The sequence below is a fragment of the Opisthocomus hoazin genome, chromosome 27 (genome assembly GCF_030867145.1).
Source record: "Opisthocomus hoazin isolate bOpiHoa1 chromosome 27, bOpiHoa1.hap1, whole genome shotgun sequence".
NCBI lineage: Eukaryota > Metazoa > Chordata > Aves > Opisthocomiformes > Opisthocomidae > Opisthocomus > Opisthocomus hoazin.
The window spans coordinates 96282-118286 of record NC_134440.1 but is presented as its reverse complement, the minus strand read 5'-3'; the positions used below and the strand labels follow the sequence as shown (position 1 = coordinate 118286).

At 48.8% G+C, this 22005-nt stretch overlaps 1 protein-coding gene across 5 annotated transcripts; it reads right to left on the bottom strand.

The window, feature by feature from the left end:
* Positions 1-1205: 1205 nt before the first annotated feature.
* Positions 1206-21824, bottom strand: SLC25A42 (solute carrier family 25 member 42). 5 transcript variants are annotated; one of them, XM_075444008.1, is made up of 8 exons: positions 21734-21824; positions 12545-12667; positions 11335-11446; positions 8971-8996; positions 7962-8128; positions 7228-7344; positions 6587-6738; positions 1206-6193 (listed from the first exon to the last, which is right to left on the bottom strand). In XM_075444008.1, the coding sequence occupies exons 2-8, from the start codon at positions 12626-12628 to the stop codon at positions 5868-5870; spliced, it is 984 nt and encodes a 327-aa protein (XP_075300123.1). In that variant the 5' UTR covers positions 12629-12667; positions 21734-21824; the 3' UTR covers positions 1206-5867. The 5 variants fall into 5 exon arrangements, with proteins under 5 accessions (XP_075300123.1, XP_075300124.1, XP_075300125.1 ...); XM_075444009.1 differs by lacking the exon at positions 21734-21824 and adding an exon at positions 21085-21105; XM_075444010.1 differs by lacking the exon at positions 21734-21824 and adding an exon at positions 19866-19886.
* Positions 21825-22005: the final 181 nt, after the last annotated feature.

Below are 22005 nucleotides of genomic sequence, written 5' to 3'. Positions count from 1 at the left end.
CCACTCTGGCCTCGCATGGCCCCTGCTCCCCCGGCACGCACCCACCTCCGGCTCCCTTGAGCCCACCTTGGCAGGAACCCGGGGGCTCCTGGAGGGCTTCCTTCATGCCCTGGCAGGGAGGGAAGCAGTGAGCCCTGCCTTCCCACCCCGCTTCCACCCAAAACGGGATCTCCTTGCATCCTGCAGAGCTGTTCCTGCTTGGAGCCGAGGGAGATTTCGGATCACAGCTCTCTCGGGGGCTGGCAGCCCAAACCAAGGCAGGTGGATGCTCCCCTGCACACCGGGAGCCGGAAAGCCAAAGGAAGGGATGCTAACCCCAACCGGGTTGGACAGGGAACCCTTCGCCACAGGCTTCCTGCAAGGTTTAGGGCAAGTCTCAGCCTCTGGGTTCCGTCTGAACCCGAGGAAGAACTTCTTCCCTCTGAGGGTGACAGAGCCCTGGCCCAGGCTGCCCAGGGAGGCTGTGGAGTCTCCTTCTCTGGAGATATTCCAGCCCCGCCTGGCCGCGGTGCTGTGCCCCCTGCTCTGGGTGACCCTGCTTGGGCAGGGGGTTGGGCTGGGTGACCCACAGAGGGCCCTGCCAACCCCAAACATTCTGTGATTCTGTGGGTCTCGGCTTCCCTTGGGGCACAGCCAGGGCATCAGCTCTGGAGCAGCGGTGGGCTACAGGGTGGTTACTGTCCTCACTGCTGAGACCTTCCTGCCTTGACGGAGCGCGAGATGGCAAAGCATCGCAGCGTCACATCCGTGCTAGCCCCGAAACGCAGCTGAAAGCACGGAAAGCCCCAAGAGCTGAGCAGGGCTGAGCAGCAGCCGGGGGTCCCCAACTTGGGGGAAGCCGCGGGGCCGTGCCTAAGCCGACAGTGCCACCTGCTGCCATTGCACACTTGTCCCTGTCCCCATCCCACGCCACGGCGCTGGGGACAGCACAGGCCTCCCCTGGAAGAACCACAGGGTTTGGACCACCTCCAAGAGTTGCTTTCCTTCCTTCAAGCTTCTCCCAACGTCCATGCAAAGCCCAAAAGCACCAACGCTTGTGCTTTGTAGGGTGCTCGGTGCGCAGGAGGGCTGGGGGCACAGGGAGCCCCCCAAGAGGTACCCCCAGACACCCCCACGTTTGGTCCCTCAACAAATGCACCCAGATGTGCCAGGGCCCCCTCTTAGGAGCAACGCATAACAGGAGGCACCCTCAGAGAGCCTGCAAAGTCAATTATAATTTTTTATTAAATATACATCCTCTCTTGGCACAAATCTTAAAATATATAAACATTATATAACAAAGTGTCTTCACTGCAATAAAATAGAACTCCAGATCCAAGAAAAGCAGTCAAAATCGACACACATACGTACACGCAGACATTGATGGTGAGGATACGTCTTGACAAAAGGCATTTAACAGTGTTTGTGCTAATATATGCATAGACCACAGGGGCAGTGAACAGTGCTGGGAAACCCTGCATCGCGTGGCATTTCAGGAGGAGACGGGGGTAGCGGGAGGAATCAGCCCCTACAATTAATAAAAAAAGGCTGTTTTGTAGGAAGGCCACCTCCTCTTCTGGCCCAGTCCAGGCTGGGAGGGTCCATAACACCCGCCCTGGCTCTCTGCAGAGCCCAAGCACCCAGCCAGGCACTGGGAAGCGGCATGGGAAGTATCCCACCGCATTTCCTCCTCCTCCTGCCCGCCCGGGACCGGCACCAGACTCGCTCAGGGTTGCCACAGTGCTTCTGCTCAAAGTTTCCTTTCATGCCTCATCTGCTTTTGTGTTAAAGACACCAGAGGGTGAAGAGGATAGAGCTCGAGTCCTTCCAGGCGGAAGGTGATAAGAAGTTAATGGAAGTACCACTGCTTTTCCACAGAAGCTACGAAACTGCCTTTGGAGAGCTCCCAGGGAGTCCCAACACCACACCACAGCACCCACCCCACAGCTTTCAGTGGCTTCATGCCTCAGGAGGCCACGACTGCCCTCCTGATCCTTCCACCGTGGTCCTGCCGACCACCAGCCAGCTCTTCGGTGGCTTTGCCTGCCTAGAGAACTGGCAGGGCTCTGCACACGGCACACAGGGCAAACGGGTTTGCAAGAAGCCAGCTCAGGTCCCACCTCAAGTATTCACGCTCCCTAACCAACCCCCTGAGCCTAGCAGAAGGACCGGCTTTCCCCGAGCTACCTACCCAGCAAGCAGCCACCTTCACAGGGCAAGTGGGCATCACGCGGAGGTACCGAAAGAGGAAATGACAAGCGGCAGCAGCTTTACACAGCTTGTGAAGGCAAGGTGCTAGGAGAAGCGAGGGCGCTAGGCTGGACAAGCGGTTCAAGAATCTTTCAAAAAAACCTTCTGCCCCATCATCCAGCGCCTTTCACTTCTTGCCCCTCCCCACAAGCGTCCCTGCCTGTGAGCAGGAAGCCCAGCTGGGCTGTCTGGGCATCGCTGTCAGAGCTGCCAGGTTGTCACTTCGAATGCCTTTCATTGGACCTGATTTTCTTGAAGTGCTGGTGTGGGACAAAAGGTGCAGAAGCAGGGAGGGAGGGAGAGCAGACAAGAAGAAAAAGCACAAATTAATGTTTTGGCAGTAACAAATTAAGGAACAACGAATTGAAAAGCAAGAAATTTGAGATGAAAAAATTAAAAATCGGGAAATTTGGGGTAGTAAAGAAGTTCTAAAGAAAAGAAAAGAAGGACTAGAGAATATTCCTGTTCGACTTGTCTCCTTTCCCAAAGCTAAAGGCAATAGACCTTCTTGGCCAGCACACAGGCACCCTCCCTTTCCCTGCCCAAAACTCCTCGGGCACTCATTCCAGGCAGCAGAGAGAATTGGAACATGTCTCAATTCATGCAAGGTTTAAGCGAAGGGAAGAGAACACTCTGTTTCTCCACTTCTACATTCAAATCAGAGAAGAGTAAAAAAAAATAAAAGCTATTTAAAACAACCCAAAGCAATTACACAGTTACTCTGAACACTTTTGCCCAAGAAACAAGAGCACCAAACCCATCACAGACCGAATTCAAAGATCCGTCTCTGAACAAACACTCAGCCTGCAAAACTTGGAAAAACACGTTCGGCCAAAATTCCACTGAGTTAAAATCGGGTGCAGCTGCTAATTAGGGAACAACTTCTCCGAGCCCAGCGCTTCCAAGTCTGGCTGTGCTTCAGGGCTTGCTCCTCAGCTCCGAGACCCCAGGCTCCAGAGGAGCTGCCTCGCACCGTGTGTCGGCTGCAAGGCGGGCAGTGCCAGGCTCAGCCAGCCAGAAGCCGCCCGCCCTGCACGCTTCCCCTTCGTTTCATACCCTAGCTGCGCTCCCAACGTGGCAGCAGACAGCCTGTGCAGATCTGCCCTCCCGTTCGGTCCCAAACAAGAGGCTAGTCATCCAGTGTAAATCCTTTCTCCGTCAGGACCCAGGAGGAATAGGGGTTCAGTGATGCTCAACATCTCGTAAGACAAGGTCTGCTGCACTTGCCTCCGAGATGACCTACCGCACTGTGGGGCAAAGGAGCCTGCTCTAACTTGGATGCCACCATTCAGCTTCCTCTCGTCTTCATATAGCGCCCATGGGCTGGGCAGAAAGGACTGCGCTTCGAACTGGCACCCTCCAAGCTGGGAGAGCTCGGCACGGGTCGCACAGAGTCAGACACATGTACACGCACATACGCAGAGGCAGCTGCTGGCACACCTGGCTGCTGCTCTGTACCTCACTTCTGCGGTAGGATGCAACTGCCTTACTATTTCCTCACTGGGCCGGACAAGATAAAGACAAGAGCAGGAGTAATTGGCTTCTCCATTGGAGAAAAGAAATCTGAGCTCTTGCAGAGGACTAAACAAAATTTCACCCAAACGAAGAGGAATCATCCGATCATCTTCCATTAGCAAAAAATATACAGAATTCATGGCTATCATCTCTAAAGACTCTTAAAACAACATCTAACATTTCGTTAATTACAAGGTAAATCAGTGACTGCAGTCAAGTTTCACAACGGAAATCATCATTTGTGGGCTTGGAGGCAGAAATTACTGAGGTTAGTACCCCGCCCATCCACAAACCACTAAAGTATGATCGATCCCATGTGTCCTGAGAACAACACACACGCTAATACTTCAGTACGCTGGCTCTCTGCCATGTCCACAACATGGAAGTGTGGGTGCTCAGTTCCTAGGGAAATATTTGGCATTAGAAGCAAGTTCTGCTCCAAAGAACAAGTGCAAAGACAAAAGGAAGGAGAAAGCTATTTCTACCAGTTGTGCAATTGCCTCCATTCCCATTAATAAAGCCATGACACAAGGCTCAAAAAACAACAACTAAAATACAAACACCAGGAAAGGACAGCTTTTAAATTATGCCTTATTTTTCTTTTATACATTACACACTATATCAGCTGGAAAGGGATTTTTAATCTTGGCTTATGTAATCTGATTCTCAGAGAAGTTTTAAGTTTGCTCTGACCTCTCTTGCACTCCAAATTTAATACAGGAATGGAACATAAAACAAACCCACCCCCAGATCTCCATTTCCCTGAAAACTGATCTGAAACAGAAACACTGAAAGGTACTTTACCATTCATTTTCAAATTGCAACTGGAAACGATTGGCACTAGATACAGTTTCTAAAGGGTCAATACTGGCTGTGGTGACTGTTCTCCCAAGGACCCCGTTGGTCCAGAAGAACTCTAGGGAGAAAAGCAAGCGGGCTTAGGTGTGGACGAATGAAGGGAGGTGACACAACCCACACAGCAGCACCAGCAGACAACAAAGTTGTTCAGAAGCAGGGCCAGCAGCTTGAGTCAAGGACTAGGCTGCACTCATCAGATGTGGACAGCCTGTCAGGACAGCTAAATCACTGGGGCATCTTCGAGATGTTTGTTCTTGCATCGTGCATAAAGCAGCGACAATAATACTGAAGGATAAAACTGCTTAAAATTTAAGTATGTAACACTTGCTTTTCTAGTGCAGCAACACTGCGGTCTGCCAAATCCCTCAGAAAACGCTGCCTTTCAGACCACGACAACGACGGAAGGGTTTGGGTAGCCCGAAAGCGCTACTGCAGTTCGACTCCATCCAGTCTGTGAATCCAGGCACTGCCCCTGCTGAACAACACTGACAACAAACATGAGAATTTGATTTACAAAACTGCTCACAACTTTCCTTCCCTGCTGTCTACAGTCTTTGGTAATCTCAGAGGGACACTGCAAGGAAGGGGTATTTTATGCAACTCCACCCAGAAGTGAGAAGAACATTTGAAAAAAGGCAGCATTTCCAACCGGAGCTCACATTCAACTTCCAGAACAAAAGAAGCAACCTGGACCTGTTAAATCCTGCTCTGTCCTGTTTTACGGAGACCGATGCTCACCGCTCGGAGGAATCTGGAATTCCCTACAGACTAACTGGAATATTGCACTTGGCAGACTGCCTCCAGCTAACACACATTCCGTCCCTAAGGACGGCCTGCCAGGAGCAGCAGTCACTTCCCAGATTCAGGGGCTCATCCCAACAGCTCCGAGTCCTCTCTTTATCACCCAGCGCTTCATCTGCCCGCAGAGACCAGGTGAGGAGCCAGCAGCAGCACATGTTTGTTCGAGAGGCTCCACTCGTGGTGTCAAGAGTAAAACAGCAGGGTGAGGCAGCTACGTTAGAGGACTCAGTTCTGCGGAACTGTAAGAATTTTGTTTAGGAAAGGGTTAGTTTGAGGTCAAGGTTTCCAAGTAACTCAGAGGCTCATTAAAAAGAAAAAAAATCCAACAACAACAGAAAAAACAAATAGATGAGAAAGGTAAGTTTTCTGCTGCAGGAGAGCGTGTACAAAGTGAGGGAACGCTAGCATCGCTCTTTCTACACGCGTTGTACTTTTCCCCGGCAAGGGCTGTGGGGATTAAGCTACTACCTTTCAACATTAGTGCTGTGCTGTAATTTACGGAGAAGGATCTGCGTCAGGTCAAAGGTTGTGAAGCTTATTCCCACTGCAATTGGACCTTTGACCCAGTTCATGCTGAGTCCTTTGTACAAGCCACGGATTAGTCCCTCTTCTCTTATAATCTCCTGCATGGTGAGAAGGATGGTACTGTACGTGTGTCCCATAACCCCCGCCGTCTGCATTCGTCGGCGAACCACGTCCAGGGGGTAAGAAGCGGACTGGCCAATCAAGCCTGCACAGGCACCAAACAAAAGCCGCTCCGGAGGGGATGGCTGCAATTTCCCACTGTGATCTGGGAAAGAGAAAGTAGCAGAGTGGAGAAAGGTTCTTGTAATAAACACATGATTAAGGTCAAGTGGGCTGAGAGCCAGAGAGAGTACTGAGCGCCAGAGCTCCTGAGATTTTGTTCCCAACTTGGTTGTTAGCTGACTTGGTATGTACCCAAGTCCTTCTGCACCCCAGACTCGCGCCTGCTTGTTCTCTGCAAAACAGAGATACTGCTTTTCTGCAGCTTGCCTTCTCCATCAGCTAGAATTGGAGAGATGGAGGCAAAAAGCTCCACAAGCACAGAATTCTGCAACTGGTTTCAAGGCCGGGAAAAGGACTTGTACCACTCAATTCAAACATGTCAAGTTGGCCAAAAGCCTAGAGCATTTCATTCAAAAGCAAACCAAGTTGCCTTTACCTGCATGTAGTTTCTTCAGTGTCTCGTAGGTGAAGAAGCTAAGCCCAGCATACGGAATCACTCCAAGGATGGTTGGTGTAAATCCCCTATACAATGTCTTCAGTCCTTCCTCTCGGGATATTCGGATGAAGACATGAACAATATTGCTGTACCTAGCACGTGGACACAGGAAAACCAAATCTGCACTAGTTAGTGACTGCACACACCAGTAATATTTCCAACACGACTTTCTGAAGGATCAACAACTAATTAATTCATCTCTGAGCTCACCAAACAGCTCAGAAGGGATTTCAGAAGCCTGTCTGCAAACGGAGCAGCCATTCACCAGCTCTCCTATAGCCCTATCCCAGCGTGCTGCCCTGTCTGTTAGATCTCCTCTGGAGGCATTGTGCCAGCTGGCCTCCTAAAGAACCAACACACAGGTTTTACTAGTGAGGTCTTTCGGTATCGATCTTCCAGCCCCTGGACTAACCAGGGTTCTGGTCATTTAATCACCGCTCAGACCCCAGCAGTAAGAGGTTTATTACACCAAAGGCTCCGAGCAAGAAGTGACCCAGAAAATGGGAATAAAGTCATCTGACCTTAAAAGAAAGTTCTGCATTTGTTCGTGGTGCTTGTACTTGCTTTCGTTAGGCACTTACATCTCCTTCGGCGTGACAGCCATTCGAGCACGGACCATATCCAAGGGGTAGGTTAACATGGCAGCCGTTGTGCCTGCCAGAGAGCCAGCAATGAATCGAGGAAAGGGTGTCAGCGCTCTAAAGTAAGGTGAGAGAAGAAACCAAACAGATCACCTGGAGATGGAAATACTACGTGGCTTTTGAGCATGGCTCACACTATCAGCTACTGGATCCCTTCCCTGCTTGTGTACTGAAGAGCTGGGTGGGTGAGGGGTGAAGCAGCTGTGGTTTGCCACAGCCATTCAAGACAGTTTAGAGAAAATCACTGTTGAGGACAGCAAGCCTGACTCGGGGTGTCTCAGACACTGTATGCCCATGAGCAGGAGGCTCAGGCCACACGCATGGCTCAGATAACAGCGCAAGGCTGGATCTTGTTCCTTCTCCTGCAAGGAAGAGCTCTTTGTTTTGCCTGCCCTCTCTCAGCACAGGGAAGTGCTAACTCAATGTCTAGGCCACTTCTTGCTCACGCCTCTAGAAGACAGGGTCGTCTCCTCACAAAGATCTCCCCTGTGCAAGACTGGAAGCCCAGCCCTTTCCTTAGCCCCCTCACGCACCCTGTCCTGCGAAGCCATCAAGAGAGGGGCCAGCACAGCTCTGTACCACAAAGCTGAGAAACGTGCTCCCTCCCTGCAATCTATGGTCCCACAAACTGCTCCATCCTCCTCTGCAAGGACCAAAGCCACACTGCATCTTACTTTCCCTGGAAGCCGTAGTAACTCCCCAGGAGCTGCTTGTACTCCTCGTGTGCACAGAACTGAATGGCAGCGTACGGGATCACACGGACCATGGTGGCTGAGTTCCCTCGCCAGAGACTCCAGAAGCCTTCATTGAGGTAGGTGCGATAAATCAGCCTGTAGGCTTCCTGCAGGCAACGGATCAAAGGTCAGACAGGGAGATCATGATAAGAGGAGTCCAAACAATACAGGGGGAAAAGGTGACCCTATAGCTTAACCTCTCCAAATCCTCCTTCCCATCCCAACCACAGTAAGCTGATATCAGCTGTTTACACTCGCAGCCCTGACTCCAGAATAAAACAACTAAAACGTCTTCTCTGGGGAGACTGAATCAGATGCATTAGAGTGAAAAAGAACCAGAGGCAGGAAGACAGAGTTTTACATTCAAGACATCTTCATCTTCCCTCCGAGGGCAAGGCACGGAGCTGGACTGCTGTTGCACAAACCATTTCTCAACCCAAATTAATCTTCTTAGTATCCGACAGAAACATTTGGATTACACACATTAGCAGAGCACGCAGGGAACAGCCGTAAGGCACATGCAACAAAACATTCAGCAAGCTGTAACAGCTATCAGCTCCCAAGTTCACATTTCCTATACGGTCTGAAACAACTCCAGCGGTGGCTGGGGAAAAGCAAGCCACCACTCAAGGAGAAGGTCTAATAAAACAAAGCCCCGAGCGATGCCACAACATTTACTGTCACGTCACAGGTAGAACCTGGAGCACAAACGCGGACTGAGACCCCTCTGTGCCAAGCACTGGACAAAAACATAAACATGACAGAGCACTGTCCTAAGGAATATTCTATACAATACAGTTCCCAGTCTTTCCCTCTATGCTCTTTCACTATGAGTGCTGCTAATAAAACCCAAGCAAGAAAGTTAAATACAAACAAAAGATGCTGTTAGGGTTATTACTACCATTAATGAAACACTTCAGGTCAACAGGAGACAGACACATCACCTCACCTTGGCAGAAAATCTTTTTGAAGACACTAAAAAGAAAAAATTAGCATTAGGTCTTGCAACACATTTAGATGGATCAAACAAACCATACAAGCATTTTACCTAAGGGATAAAAACAGAAGCAAAGGAATTAATGCAAGACAAAACCAGAGATTCTTTATAATGAAGACTTTCCACAGGTAAGTGCTCCCAAACTCTTTTCAGCACCTAAGTTCATTTTTCCACCTGCTGTGAAAACGCTCAGTTTCTGCCACACTTGTTACTGTAAAGCACTAAAAATAAATGAATGAATAAAAAATAACTCCCCCCCCCCAAACTGGGCCAACCGCTTGTTTTAGCAGAGCATTTCCATGCACAGGTTCCAGCCTAATGCCAGAATCCAGCAAAGAACAGGTCTGTTCAGCAAGGCTCCACGCAAGAATGGTTTCATCCAAGCAAAACTCAAATGAACACTCAGTTTCTTTTCTTGCATCCATTCAAACTGACAGCATCTCTTTAACTATGTAATACACAAGGTATTTGGAAGCAAGATTTATTTGGCATACAGCGGCTCTGTTTTGTAACATTCCTACAGCAGGAAGGAAACCCAGGCTAAATCCCGAACAGCAACGCTAATGAAACATGGTTCCAATTAAGTGTCTATTGCCATTTCTTTCAAACTCCTTTGAGACTTGTAACCTCTCAACTGTATCAAACAATCACATGCAAATACATTTTCACCACGTTGCTCCTTTATGCAATTCAACACTTTTTTTTTTAAGAAGGATAAACACCTCAATGACCAATTGCAGCTGGTTCTGAACTGGAAAACAGCTCTTTTCCCTCTCCCAGGGGAAAATTCTTCAGTCTCTAGTTCAAGGGGCAACCTTCCTAGCTCACATGAGCCAAAGACGCTTTCCCTCTTCACAGGCAGGGAAGAGGTCCCAGAGTAAGGAGCTTTAGGAGAGCAAGAGACTACGAAATCCATTAGATATCAAGAAATCAGTCAGAACAGGCAATTTTTAATCATATCCTCTGCAGCGAGTTTAATGGGCCAAACCAAACAGGTCTTTGTATATATGTAGGCCTGTACAAATTAACGGTGATTTATACAGACAGCTGGTGACTCACCCCACTTCTGCAGTTTCCACCTCACCTCTGCTCCTGACATTTCCAACCTTAGATAAACTACAGTGTTTGTTCTGGTGAGAAAGCACGGCACGTACTCACTGCTGCACGAGCATCTGGTCACAGACGCAATCCCAGCCTGCAGCCAGCCGAGGCTTTACCTCCCTGCAGCTTGAACTCCCTGATCTCTATCCCTGCTACTCCAGACCTCAGCCCCTGCTACGCTGAGAATGAAAATCCTGTCAAATGAAAGTCAATTCAAAATTAAATCTCATCCAGGGATTAGATTAAACCTACCCAATTCATTTAATCTGGGATGTCAACCAGATTTAAAACTCTCGGCCTCACCAAATGTCTGCTGCACTAACTGTCTGCATCCTTCCCTCCGGGCCAGTCGGTGTAGCTGACAGTTCCCGTTCTAAAACTGGGGAACCGAACAGAGCCCACGATGGGGCTCAGTCCCAAATCCCACTGAACGCGTGAGAATTTTCTATTCCAATTAGCTGAATTTCATTTTCAGTTACACACTTTACGGGTTCCAAAAAGGGCTCTGTAACACAAAGCTAGGTATGCCGGCTTCACTGCCTCTTGCAGCACTTCTCATCGTTAACTTCAACTCCAACCAGAATGATTCGGCTGCAATACAATGCAACTCTTCACACAAAAGGCCGCACACATTTCAGCAGGCATAGCCTAGCATCCAGCCTTCAGCAAGAAACTCAGCTCAATTACCTCCCTCCCACGTCACCACATCTCCTTCTATCGCTCCTTTCCCCTCCCCACCTTGTTTGTCCAAACTGAACAGACACAGCAGTCCAGAGTGTTTCCAACCATCCCCTCAAACGCTGCCTTTACAGCGTCTATTGACTCCACACTCCAAAACTCTCCTCTACGCCACAGAACGCGTGGCCAGGCAATGTTCGTGAGCCACCGGCATCGTCTCTCACCAGCAATACGTGCATCTGCGTTACACTGAAACAGCAAAACTCTTCGCTGACTACCACGAGATTGGGTCCAACAGCACGGGCCAGATGCGCAGCTGACTGACACCTGCAATAACCCTACCAAGAATCAAACAACAGGTTTTTAGACTCGATTCACTGTGATGACGCTGCTATTCTGCCTGCATCCCGCTAGGTCTCTGCAGACTGAAGGAGGACAAAGCACCGGAGAACAGGCTGCCTAGACAGATCAGAGAAGCTGTTTTGGATTCTGCTAACAACAAAGTCAGAGCGTTTTGCAAAAGCCAGCGGGACTCACCTTGAAACATGATTTTTGTCCTATCCAGTGGAGCTACTGCAGTCTTAGCGACAGCACCAGCCAGTGCACCAGACACCAGGGAGTTGAGTACTTTCTTTTTCTCCTGGTTACCCTGGAACAAAGCATTGTTCAGTATGACACAGTCAATCCCAAGCAAAAGTTGTAATATTCTACCTTTGCTGCTGCATTTACTCCCTTCTCAAGGACTTGAGTCAAAATTCTCTTCAAAATTTCAAGCACAGTAAATTCCTGGTCAGATCATGAAGAACAAAGATTAGACTTGTCTGCCAAGATGCAAAGTTCCAAGGTCTGCCACCTCTTACATGTACTATTAAGATTTCTAAAAGCTAAGACACTACCTCCTCGTGATTTAGCCACGCGCAGAAGGCAAGTTTCTTTCCTGCCCTTCCAGAAACACACAAGCCCTATTTCCACATTGTTCCCAAGATCCTAAGAATAAAACAAGGCAGGCTTCCTACTATGCTAAAGGGAATGGAAGTGGTTTTGTTATTGACATTCCTGCCACAGCTCATATTTATAAAGCAGCTATCTTTTGGTAACAGATGGGCAGAAAGCAAGTAAATGACTTGAAATCTAACACCGTGAAGGTTACGGACTGAAAGACAAGTCACGACAAGACTTAAGAATGTTAACTTCTGATATGCTTTGTGTTTTCTTTTTTCAGAATGTTTCACAGCTAAAAGGTTAATGTCTATTATCAAAATACACAGTTCAATTTTCCATTCCAATCTTCGCCTGCCTACTGCTAAACACAAAGGTAGCTGTGCAAAGGCAGCACTGTGTGAACTTCAGCCTGCCTTTTGGTCTAAATCAGACTAAGGTTCAGTGTCACCTTCTCTTCCAGTGTTTCTAACAAGACTCTAGCAACAGCAGCAAGAGCAAGGAAACCAAGATTCATGGCTCTCTTCCCAGCTCTGCCACTGAAGACATAACAAGACATAACCTTGAACAAGAACACAGCCCTGCCTGCCTGTCAGCTGTGAGCGATGCCCAGCTTCTGCCCAGAGGGCTGGAACTGCCTGGCCGTCCTCAGAGGAAGCAAGAGTTAAATGTTTTGTGGCTTGCACGTACACTACAGCTGATTCAGGACTCTGCAGCTCAAATCCCGTTGAGGTGCTTCCTTTGCAGGGTAGCGACACAGCTCTTCTCTCAAACCCACTGCACACACCCAACAATCTCCTGCTCTTACCTCTGACGGGACATGGGTTGACATAGCTGGCTCCACATCCTGCCGTTTGAAATTCGCTTGACCTTCTCTCACACCATTACCCATACCAGTTGCACTTACAAGAGGGCAGAAGAGCTACGGCTCCTAAATTAAAAACACGGATAGAGCAAGAGTTAGCATCAGAAGTAGGAAATACGCAGGTAATAAAAAGCTTGTACGGGAAGGAAGAGTGACCTGGTCCCAGGGCCATTTCCAGTAGGAAAAGCCCTATCCCCAGCTCCCAGCTGAAGGGCGTTTCCAGGATCCTAGCACCATTTCCCTCCTTTAAGGTGCAAGTGTATGTGTGGGGGTACTTTGGTGCTATGTAAAAACCGCGTCAATCATATTCATCCCTTTCAGGCCACAACAAACTCAGCTGCAAGTTACAACATCAAAATATCCACGGTTTCTAGGGAGAAGAATCGGATCCTGCTCTGTCCTCTTCCATCGCTTACAAGGAGGATTCTGGTTGCTATTCAGTCTGACTGCTGAGCACCTAGATATTGGAGAAGGCGTACAGAAATTTAAAACCCACCCCTGGAAAATGGAAAAAATAGTCACAGCAGTGTCCCGAAAGCCTGCCATAAGCAATTGGTGGCTATTTTAGGAAACGGATAGATCCAATGCCTCACACGTGCCGTGAAGGCTATTTTGATGACGCTAGCGGTTTGACTGAAAGCAGCACATCAGCGATTTCAGAGCTCCCTTTCTTCACACTTGCAATGCACACGTGCTTGCAGCCAGTGAATCAGCGCAGTTTGCACAGATGTTTCTTGCTGTGATGCACGCTCTCTTTTGCCTCACAAAATGCAAGGGCAGTCTAACCTTAGCTGCAGAGTAGAAATGCAGAGATAATGCTTTAAACAGAAGCTATCACTTTAGCATCGAACTTTCTAATATTTCTGCTTTTTATGATGCAATTTTTTCATCCTTAAATACACAGAAATGAAAGAGCTAAAGTTTGAAAAACTTGAGTCAGCACAGAAAGGTGGCCTCTCCGCGTTCCGAATCTGTTCACAAACAGGGTGTGTAACCACAAAGCTCAGCTTTCTAAGCAACAAGCCTGCTCACACCAGCACACTTCCATTTTGTTAGCTTCCTTTCAAGGCATGTGGTATTAGGAAATCTGAATTCCCAAACTGCTCCCCAGTTCTGCCACAGCCTTCTCACGCGTCCTCCGGCAAGTTACTTCTCCTCTGCCTCCTCCGATGCCCAGGAAACCTCAGGCACAACAGCTTGCTTACTCGGAAAGCCCGCCTTAAGACTATTTTCTTTTTATTTTTACTTTTTAACAATCTCTAGATATTATATGCTTGTCAGCACCTTTCATACTTGCTGACCTATTTTTTTCCCCCACATCGCTCTCATAAATTAGTGCCAGGCTTCACTTTCAAAACCCCTTGGTTGCAGCAGAGATATTAACGGAACGCCAGAACCAGATCAGCTTTGTCTGTATTCGTGCATGACCAATTTGTGATGATGAAGCTATGCATGACCCGCGCAATCAGTCCAAGGGAGGACAAACACACCTGGGTATCTTTAATGCCAGGCATCACTTGCTAGAGCTTTGAGAAGACGTATATCAATGTGTCTACAGCTCCTGCGGGTGTTTTTGAAGAGAGGAGATCGCAGGACGTTGCTCAGAGAGTACTAACTCAACATTTTAATAAAAGATAACACCTGAAGTCCAAAGCACGACCTAAACAGCATCAATGTTTGCACTTGGAAGGTTCTATCACGGAAGCTTGGTCACGTCACACCACGTGAACAAAACCTGCTGTAGGGATGAAGACCAGAGATGATTCATAACAATCCAGAGCAGAGCATTTCATTAAATTATTTTGAAGAACGCAGACTGCTCATTATTTCTAATTACTCCCTGCAGTTACTTCCTTTCCCCTCTTATCTCACGTACCTGGAAAATGTTTTGTAACAAAACAATGCCTTTCAGCAAAAGCACGAAAGAAATCACAGGTAGAGATATCATCCCCAGCTATCTCAAATAAAGAAATGTAGGTCACAGTATCAGATTTATCACTACCAAAAATAAGCCCACAAAAATAGAAATCATGCTAAAGAGCTTAGAAACGCAATATGCAACTTTATTTTAAAACATGATTTTGAAATATTGAGAAAGAGATGACTAAAAGGAAATTTTAGGTACTAAACTGGCGTTATTAAGCCTGGACTTATTTTAGAACATGCACATGCATAAAGATCATATCCATTTACTCAACAATATTCCCTTTGCTCCCATTCACAGATGTTCCTTTTTTATTTTTAGTGCCCAATGCCCTGATCTTACCCACACCTGTCCATATGCTCAGTTTTACACACTACAACTGCCCACATGCTCTACATAAATGTCAGTCCCAAACTTGCAGAGGCTTAAATGTAAAAACAGCATTTATTATTTTTATTCCCATTTGCTCTCTACAAAGCAATGCAGCTTTACTTGATTTTGGAGTTGGGCTGGATGCTGATGGCGGTGCGTTACCGACCGAATTCTGGTGGTTGTGACCAGTAACAGACACTGGAGCCACAGGGAACAAAGCTTTGCTGTGAGTTTCAGTGGGGATTTGTAGTGCTTGGCCATTAGAAGCCAGACATTATTTTGCATATATAGCAATCTGACTTGCTCATTAAGTAACCCACTGAAACTCAACACAGAGCAGCTGGATATTTTTTAAATCCTCGTATTCTGTATGGCCCTGCACACAGTCATTACTTGTGTTTACAGTCACAGGAAACAAGCAAAAAATAGCTGCGGATTAGATTTATTTTTTTATAACACACTTCTGTGTTATTTATGTTGTAGTGACACCAGTCCTTGGCACACATCTGGACCCAGACTCCTCAGCGCTACACGCTGCAGAGCAAACCATTCCCCTACGAGAATGTATAACCAGAAAGCAAAATTGCTGGCAAAGGCGAGTTCAAAAGTTAAAGAGGGTTAATGAGTAACATACGCTGTACTTTTACAACAAAAATCATGATGGTTTATTGAAAGTACAAAGCACTTACTCGGGCATTCAGTTTCAATTCCATCAGAAAACACTGCCTGTAATTTAGCCCTGCTGATTCACCATCACAGATTAAAGATTATTTACCAAGTTGTGACACAGGGAAGCTCTGGCCCGTCATTTCTGGCAGTGGCATCTTAGGCAAACTGCTGAGCTTTGCTGCAACAGGCTGTTTTGCGACAGTCCTTTGAGGCCGAGGACTCTTTCTAGTTATCCTGCCCGTGTTCTAGCAACTGCAGAAACAAGTTCCCTTCCCTGCATACCAGGAGATGCGTAGAATGTGCTCAGCACATTAAAAACCAGCACATTGTTAGTCCTTCCTTTCCATTCTCCCAGCTCTCTCTAGCGGGACTTAATGAATACCTGAGCAAGTTCAATCAAGCTGTCAAATTGACTCTCTGACAAGTTAGACATTCTGCTTTTCTTGGTGCTGATTTTGATTAAAAGGACAGGCGAGACAGAATCAAGTTATTCGGATCACAAAAGCAACCTTCTAGGAAGAACGTCTCACAGGCAGGTGCCAGTTCATCGCCCAAAGCGGGGTGGGGGTTCAGAGAAACAGCAGCCCCAGCTGTCCGAGCCACTTGTGCATCCAATCGTGATGCTCTAGTTCAGCTATTTCATCTGAACATATTTTAAATTGAACAGTCTCAAGATAATTAGTTCCTCAGCAGAGGAGCCAATGAGTTTTAGAGATCAGCATCACAACCAAGAGACAAGCACAAATTCTCCAGTTAGGGTGTGTACAACTAAAATCACATTGCCAAAGGAAAGGCTTGCAGATTATTCTATGTTTCCATATTTCACAATTAAACCTTACTTAGAAGTTGACGTGACATCATTACAGCACGACCTGCCTGAAATCCCCCTGTTCTGTATTTTACCAGCTACGCACATACTTCCCGCGTCAGATCAACACCACCAGCTTCCAGGAGCAGCAGCGAGGAGGAGATCTGGGCTTTGCACAAAACTCACAGCTGATGGAGGCAAAAATGACACTGCGCATCCTCTCCAGGCTTCACTGCCATCCTAACCACTCCCACTCCGCCAGCACCTGGGCAGGCCTGAAACTACCGGTTAATAGAAAAACACCTTAAACACAAATGCAGACCTAGTCATTACAGCTTTCACGTTATTACAGAGTTGGAAAGCAGGAGAAGCTCGGGCACCCAGCCCAGAGACTGGCTTGTGACGTGTCATTATCGAAAAACATGTTTGTCTGATATTCTCCAGTGGAATTTAGACCTGTCACAAACCACTAAGATTTCCAAAAGAATGTCATCTATCCAGCAAGAACAGCAGATATGCTGCAAAGCAAACAGCCAGCACCATCAACTATTCAAATCCAACGATCGCCATTCGCTGAGAAATGTTTGCTTTTTCCTCGGACAACCCCAGTAGTAATTATAAAACTAGCTTAGAGCCCTGGACGCGGGAGCATCCCGACAGACAGGTAACGCCAAAACCAGGTGGTTTCAGCAGGCGAGACCTGCTATGACTTGATGCCCACAAACTGCACTGTACCTGTCAGATAGGCAGAAGAAACTTCGTCCTGCTATCCACCTCTCTCTAATCACTACCAAAACCAAGGAGACAAAACAAGGCGCACGTAGAAACTTAGAAGACTCATTTATTCAATAACTGGGAGTTGCCTACAGCTCCTGCCGTACTTACAGCTCAGGGACATTACTGTTACACAAACTCGGATGAAGTCACAGTTCAGTTCTGGGGCAGAGTTTCAACTTCATTCAGGTAAAGCCACTCATATAAACTCCATTCAGCTATGCCAGCTTCCCTTACTACTAAACAGCTACCCGATTCCTAATTATTCTCTTTTTTTTTTTTAATTACGACATTAACATCACTAATGAAACTGTGTAATTAAATTAGGAAAAACGAAAACCAAGAGAGTTCCTGCAGAAATTTTCACACCTTTTCCCAGGCAGGCTGAAGTTAAACAGTGCCCAGGGAAGTCGCTCAATTAGGTTTCCTTCAGTTGTTACTGTTAAACCGAGCAATCGAGCCTGACAAAGAGATGTGGTAAGAGCTGAGATTACCGCAGCCTTAAATTCACCCTTGGAGCAAAATCATCACAGAAAATCACAGAAAAAAGGGCTGAAACACTCAGAACAGTGGGATGAACTATAACTAGATGGCCCCTTGAGGTTCGCCTTTGCCTTCCAGTTTCATTAAGCCATTAAAAATCAAAACCAGCTATGCCCTGCAGACTCAGCTCTCCTCAGTCACATTCATCTCTCAGCTGCATACAAATCCGATTCCAAAACATTAGCTACGAATAGTCTACTGCACTTCTTCCTTTCAAGATCTGTACAGAAACTGCTAGCACGATTTTAAAGAATCATTGACTAAAAGACTCACTAAATCACAATATCTGGAAGAGTTTGATTTCTTTACACGCTTTCTCAGCTCCAAAGTACAAACTCAACGCTCCTCCTGCCTCCCTCAGCCAGATATAACTCGAGTCTGCCAATAAAACTGAGTATGAAGATACAAATTCTTTGCATGGTTTCAGATGATCTGACTCAAACGGAGGCAGCTGCTGAACACCGAGGCAGGGTTAAACCAAACCCTCCGCCAGCAAAGGCCGCTGTATTATTCAGAGGAGCCCAGGAGACTCACGTTTTGATCTCGGCTTGGAAGGAAGGCATGGGCCACAGAACAGAGAAAATCTTGGCAAGAAAAAACAGCGCTTCATTCTTCAGCTGCTAAAAGAAGACTGTTGCTGGGAGTACCTCAACTATGCTTTCCACAGCCAAAAACTGGAGACCAGTTCTTATCTGCAAGACAGATAGCAGCTTTATCTGGGGGAGAAGGGAGCACTTCAGCGTGGGGACTGACTGCTGAACCCGCTCCCTCCGTCAGGCAGCAGCCACCCTCCCTCAGGAACAGAAGGCAGAAAAGCACCCAAATAAATGACACACACAAAACTCCAAGCACCCTCCCAGCTTGAATACTGCTCTCAGAAAGTATTTCTCATAGGTAATGTAATAAAGAAATGACAATAAAATATTATGTACGACTTCCCGGTCAGCAGGCCCATGCAAAGACAAGCTTTCCCATCAGCGGGTCCCAGGGGCGTTCACGTGAACGTCACCACAGGCACACATGAGGTCCCAAAGTCACAGATACCAGCACAGATGAAATTTCTGAATTCAAACTGAGATTATTTGGAATACAAGCAACCCCCAGTCAATACATGAGCAACCTTTGCCAGGAACTATTTCAACACAATGACAGATAATTACAAGCTCTGCTCTAAACCCCCAATAGTTTAAATTGCCTATGAAAAAAAAAAAAGGAAAATAAAGAACTAAAATCTTCTGTCATGAAGCAGAACGACCCACCAGCATGCCAAGCAGGTGTCATTTTCTAACGGCAATGCTTTCCACGTTGACTGTGTGGAGTCATGCTAGACCAGGAGTCACCACCCTGCTGCCTGTCACACTCACTCTCTATTGTGCCAAAGTTAATGCAAAGTTCAGCATCAACTCTGCTTCACCGAGGCACTGCAGACTTCAATGAAGTTTGATTACCTCATGGTAGCTTGGGCCTAGCAGCACTGACACGACGCCAACACACCTTCATCACTAACTGCACAACAGCAAGGAGCAGCGGATTTAAAGCACAACCAGAGAGCAAAGAACGCCTCCAACGCTTGTTTATTTTGTGACCTGGAGTAAGCTGCTTGCATTTCAGTTCACCTTTACATACAACACAGAAAGTAATCTCCCTCCGTAAGACAGCTACGAGGAATACTTACGTATCACTTGGAAAATGGAGAACACCACCGCAGCGCGAAGTATTGGTATCACACAAGCAAGGTACAAACCTGAATGCATCTTCCTACATTCGCAGCAAAGCTACTAGAAGAAAATTATTCCTGGTTCCTTGTGGATAGTTAGGGCCTGGCGGTCGGAAGATGTCGTGCTGTACGGAAAGGTAGGCCCCCCCCCTCCTCTCCTGATAACCCGTAGTGTCTAGCCCATGATGTAAGCAGACGGAAGTGACGCTGTAAACCTAAGCTATATAATACTGTGCTACCCGTCAATAAACGCCATTTGCTGTCCACCACATTGGTGTCTGCGAGCTGATGGCCCGAGCGGCCGGGGGGTAGGTCGCCGTGCCGTTCCTGAACCAGGTCGCCACGCCAACAAAGGCAACAGTTCCTGAGCTTTTTCCTAACAGCAAACTTGTCTGACCTGTACCAAGCCCATCTGCTTCACCAGGTAACCACACACTCAGGCTGCGTTGGTGCTCACCTTACGTTTTATGCAACTTCTTGAAGCAAAGTTTAACACACCAGATAACGCCCGAACCACGCACTCGCAGTGGGGGTTGCCTCTGTGCACCAGCTACAGCTGCAGGTCAAGCAAAAAGAAATTATTGCAGCTCCTGACTCATACCGCTGTGCTATCAAGAGCTAAAATTCCCCTGCCTGAAGCAGCCATTGGGGCCAGAAAGTTCCTGCTGAAATCCAACACCAAAGACAGCCCCAGTTCCCCCCTCGGCATGAGCTCTCCTCGAGACCAGCATCCAGAGGTCCTGAACAATGATTTTGATCTGCTGGGGGAAAAGAAAAAGAAGTGCTGCATATCCACAGCTCTAGAAGGATGTAAAGATGCTCAGAGTTACCCAGAATCCAGCCCTGGTGTTTTAGACACCCAATGATACGGTTATTTTAAAATACATTCACCTAGAGGTTGTTGGTATGATTACACCAACCCTCTGGTACCCTTCTTACACAGTCTCTCTTCCCACAGCTGTTTTCCAACACCCACAGACGTCTCTTCTGTTCCTTCACACACACCTCCTTCTCCCAAACCAGAGTCATTTAAAAACCAGAATGTTTTCAAAACACTCGAAATTCATCAAACCACAGAAAAACATCGCAGGAGCACACAACCTCCAGAAAAAGCTTCGCAGTTAATGTGACCACGAAGCACAGGAACCCAACACAAGCAAGAGCCAAGTGACAGCAGGCTCCAAACCCACCCTGCGTCATTTGCTAAATTCGCAGCCAGTAGGAAAAGGACCGTCAACCAACACCAACACATCCCCAACTCCTCCGAACTTCAGCCAGCACAGTTTTAAGGTCAACAAAGCAACTGCAGCACCACCCGCGACGCCTGCGGCACAGCGAGCTACAGAGAAGGTGGAACAGTGCTTATGAACTCCGCACAACCATTTCCAGCATTTTCCATCTGTTCTTTTTTGTCAGAATTTAAACCCAACCCGAGACGCTTCTTCCATTTCCACATCCGAAAGCAAAGCGGGAAAGCCACCGCTGCTCTGCAACTTTTTGCTTACGCTGAAGTGGGACAGCAGCAGAAGATGCGGAGAGATTGGGGTTTAACGTCTCCCGTGCCCTCTGGGATCTGCCCCTCGGCAGGGGAACGCGAGCTCGCCTTACTCTTAGGCTCACACCAACTTAAAAACGAGAACAAAACCCAAAATCCCACCTCGCATCTAAGCGCACACCTGGAGATGCACGCGTCTGAGCCCGGCTTCCATGGAGAGACTTTGAAGGGAAGAGGAGCCCGACGCGCTCGACACAGACACCCACCGCTCACCTGGGGAGCGGGGCTGGCTGCCGGGGGGGCCAGAAGCAGGCGGGGGGGGGGGCAGAAGCAGGCGGGGGGTCAAGGGGGGCAGAAGCAGGCAGGGGGGGCAGAAGCAGGCAGGGGGTCGGGGGGGGCAGAAGCAGGCAGAAGCCGCGGGACCAGCCGGCACGGCAGCAGGGCAGGCAGCGCGACCCGGGGCGGGTTGGGCCTCCGGCGCGGTGCCGCAGCCCGGCGCTGCCCACGGCAGAGGCCAGCCCCGCTCCCCCGCAGCGCGGGCCGGCTCCCGGCTCGGCTCCCGCCGCTCCCCCGAACTCCCGGGCAGGAGCGGGGCGGCGGCGAAGCGCGGCCGGAGGAGCCAGAGCCCCGCCAGTCCCCGCCGGGCTGCCGGGACAGCAGGGAGGGAGGCGGGGGGCGACGCGGCGGTGACCCCGCGGGAGGCCGCGGCAATGTCACCCGGCCCCGCGCACCGCGACACGGCCCGCGGCCGCCCGGCCCTCAGGCCCGAGGCCACGGCGATGGGCTCCCTGCCGGGGCCGCGCCAGCGCCCGGGGCCGGCCCGCACTCACCGGCTCCGCTCCGCTCCGCGCCGCCTCAGCCACCGTCTCCCCGCGGCCGCCAGACCTCCCCCTCCCTCGCTGCGCCCGCGGGAGGCGGGGCTCGCCCCGACGGACGGCCAATCGGCGCGGCGGGGGCAGTACCGTGCGCGGAGAGTGGCTGCGCTGCCGCAGACAGGCGGTGACGGCAGCCAACCGGCGGAGGGAAGGGGCTGGCTGCGCGGTCGGCGGGCGGAGCGCGGCGGAGGCGGGGTGCGCCCGGCGCTGGGGCGCGCAAATCCCGC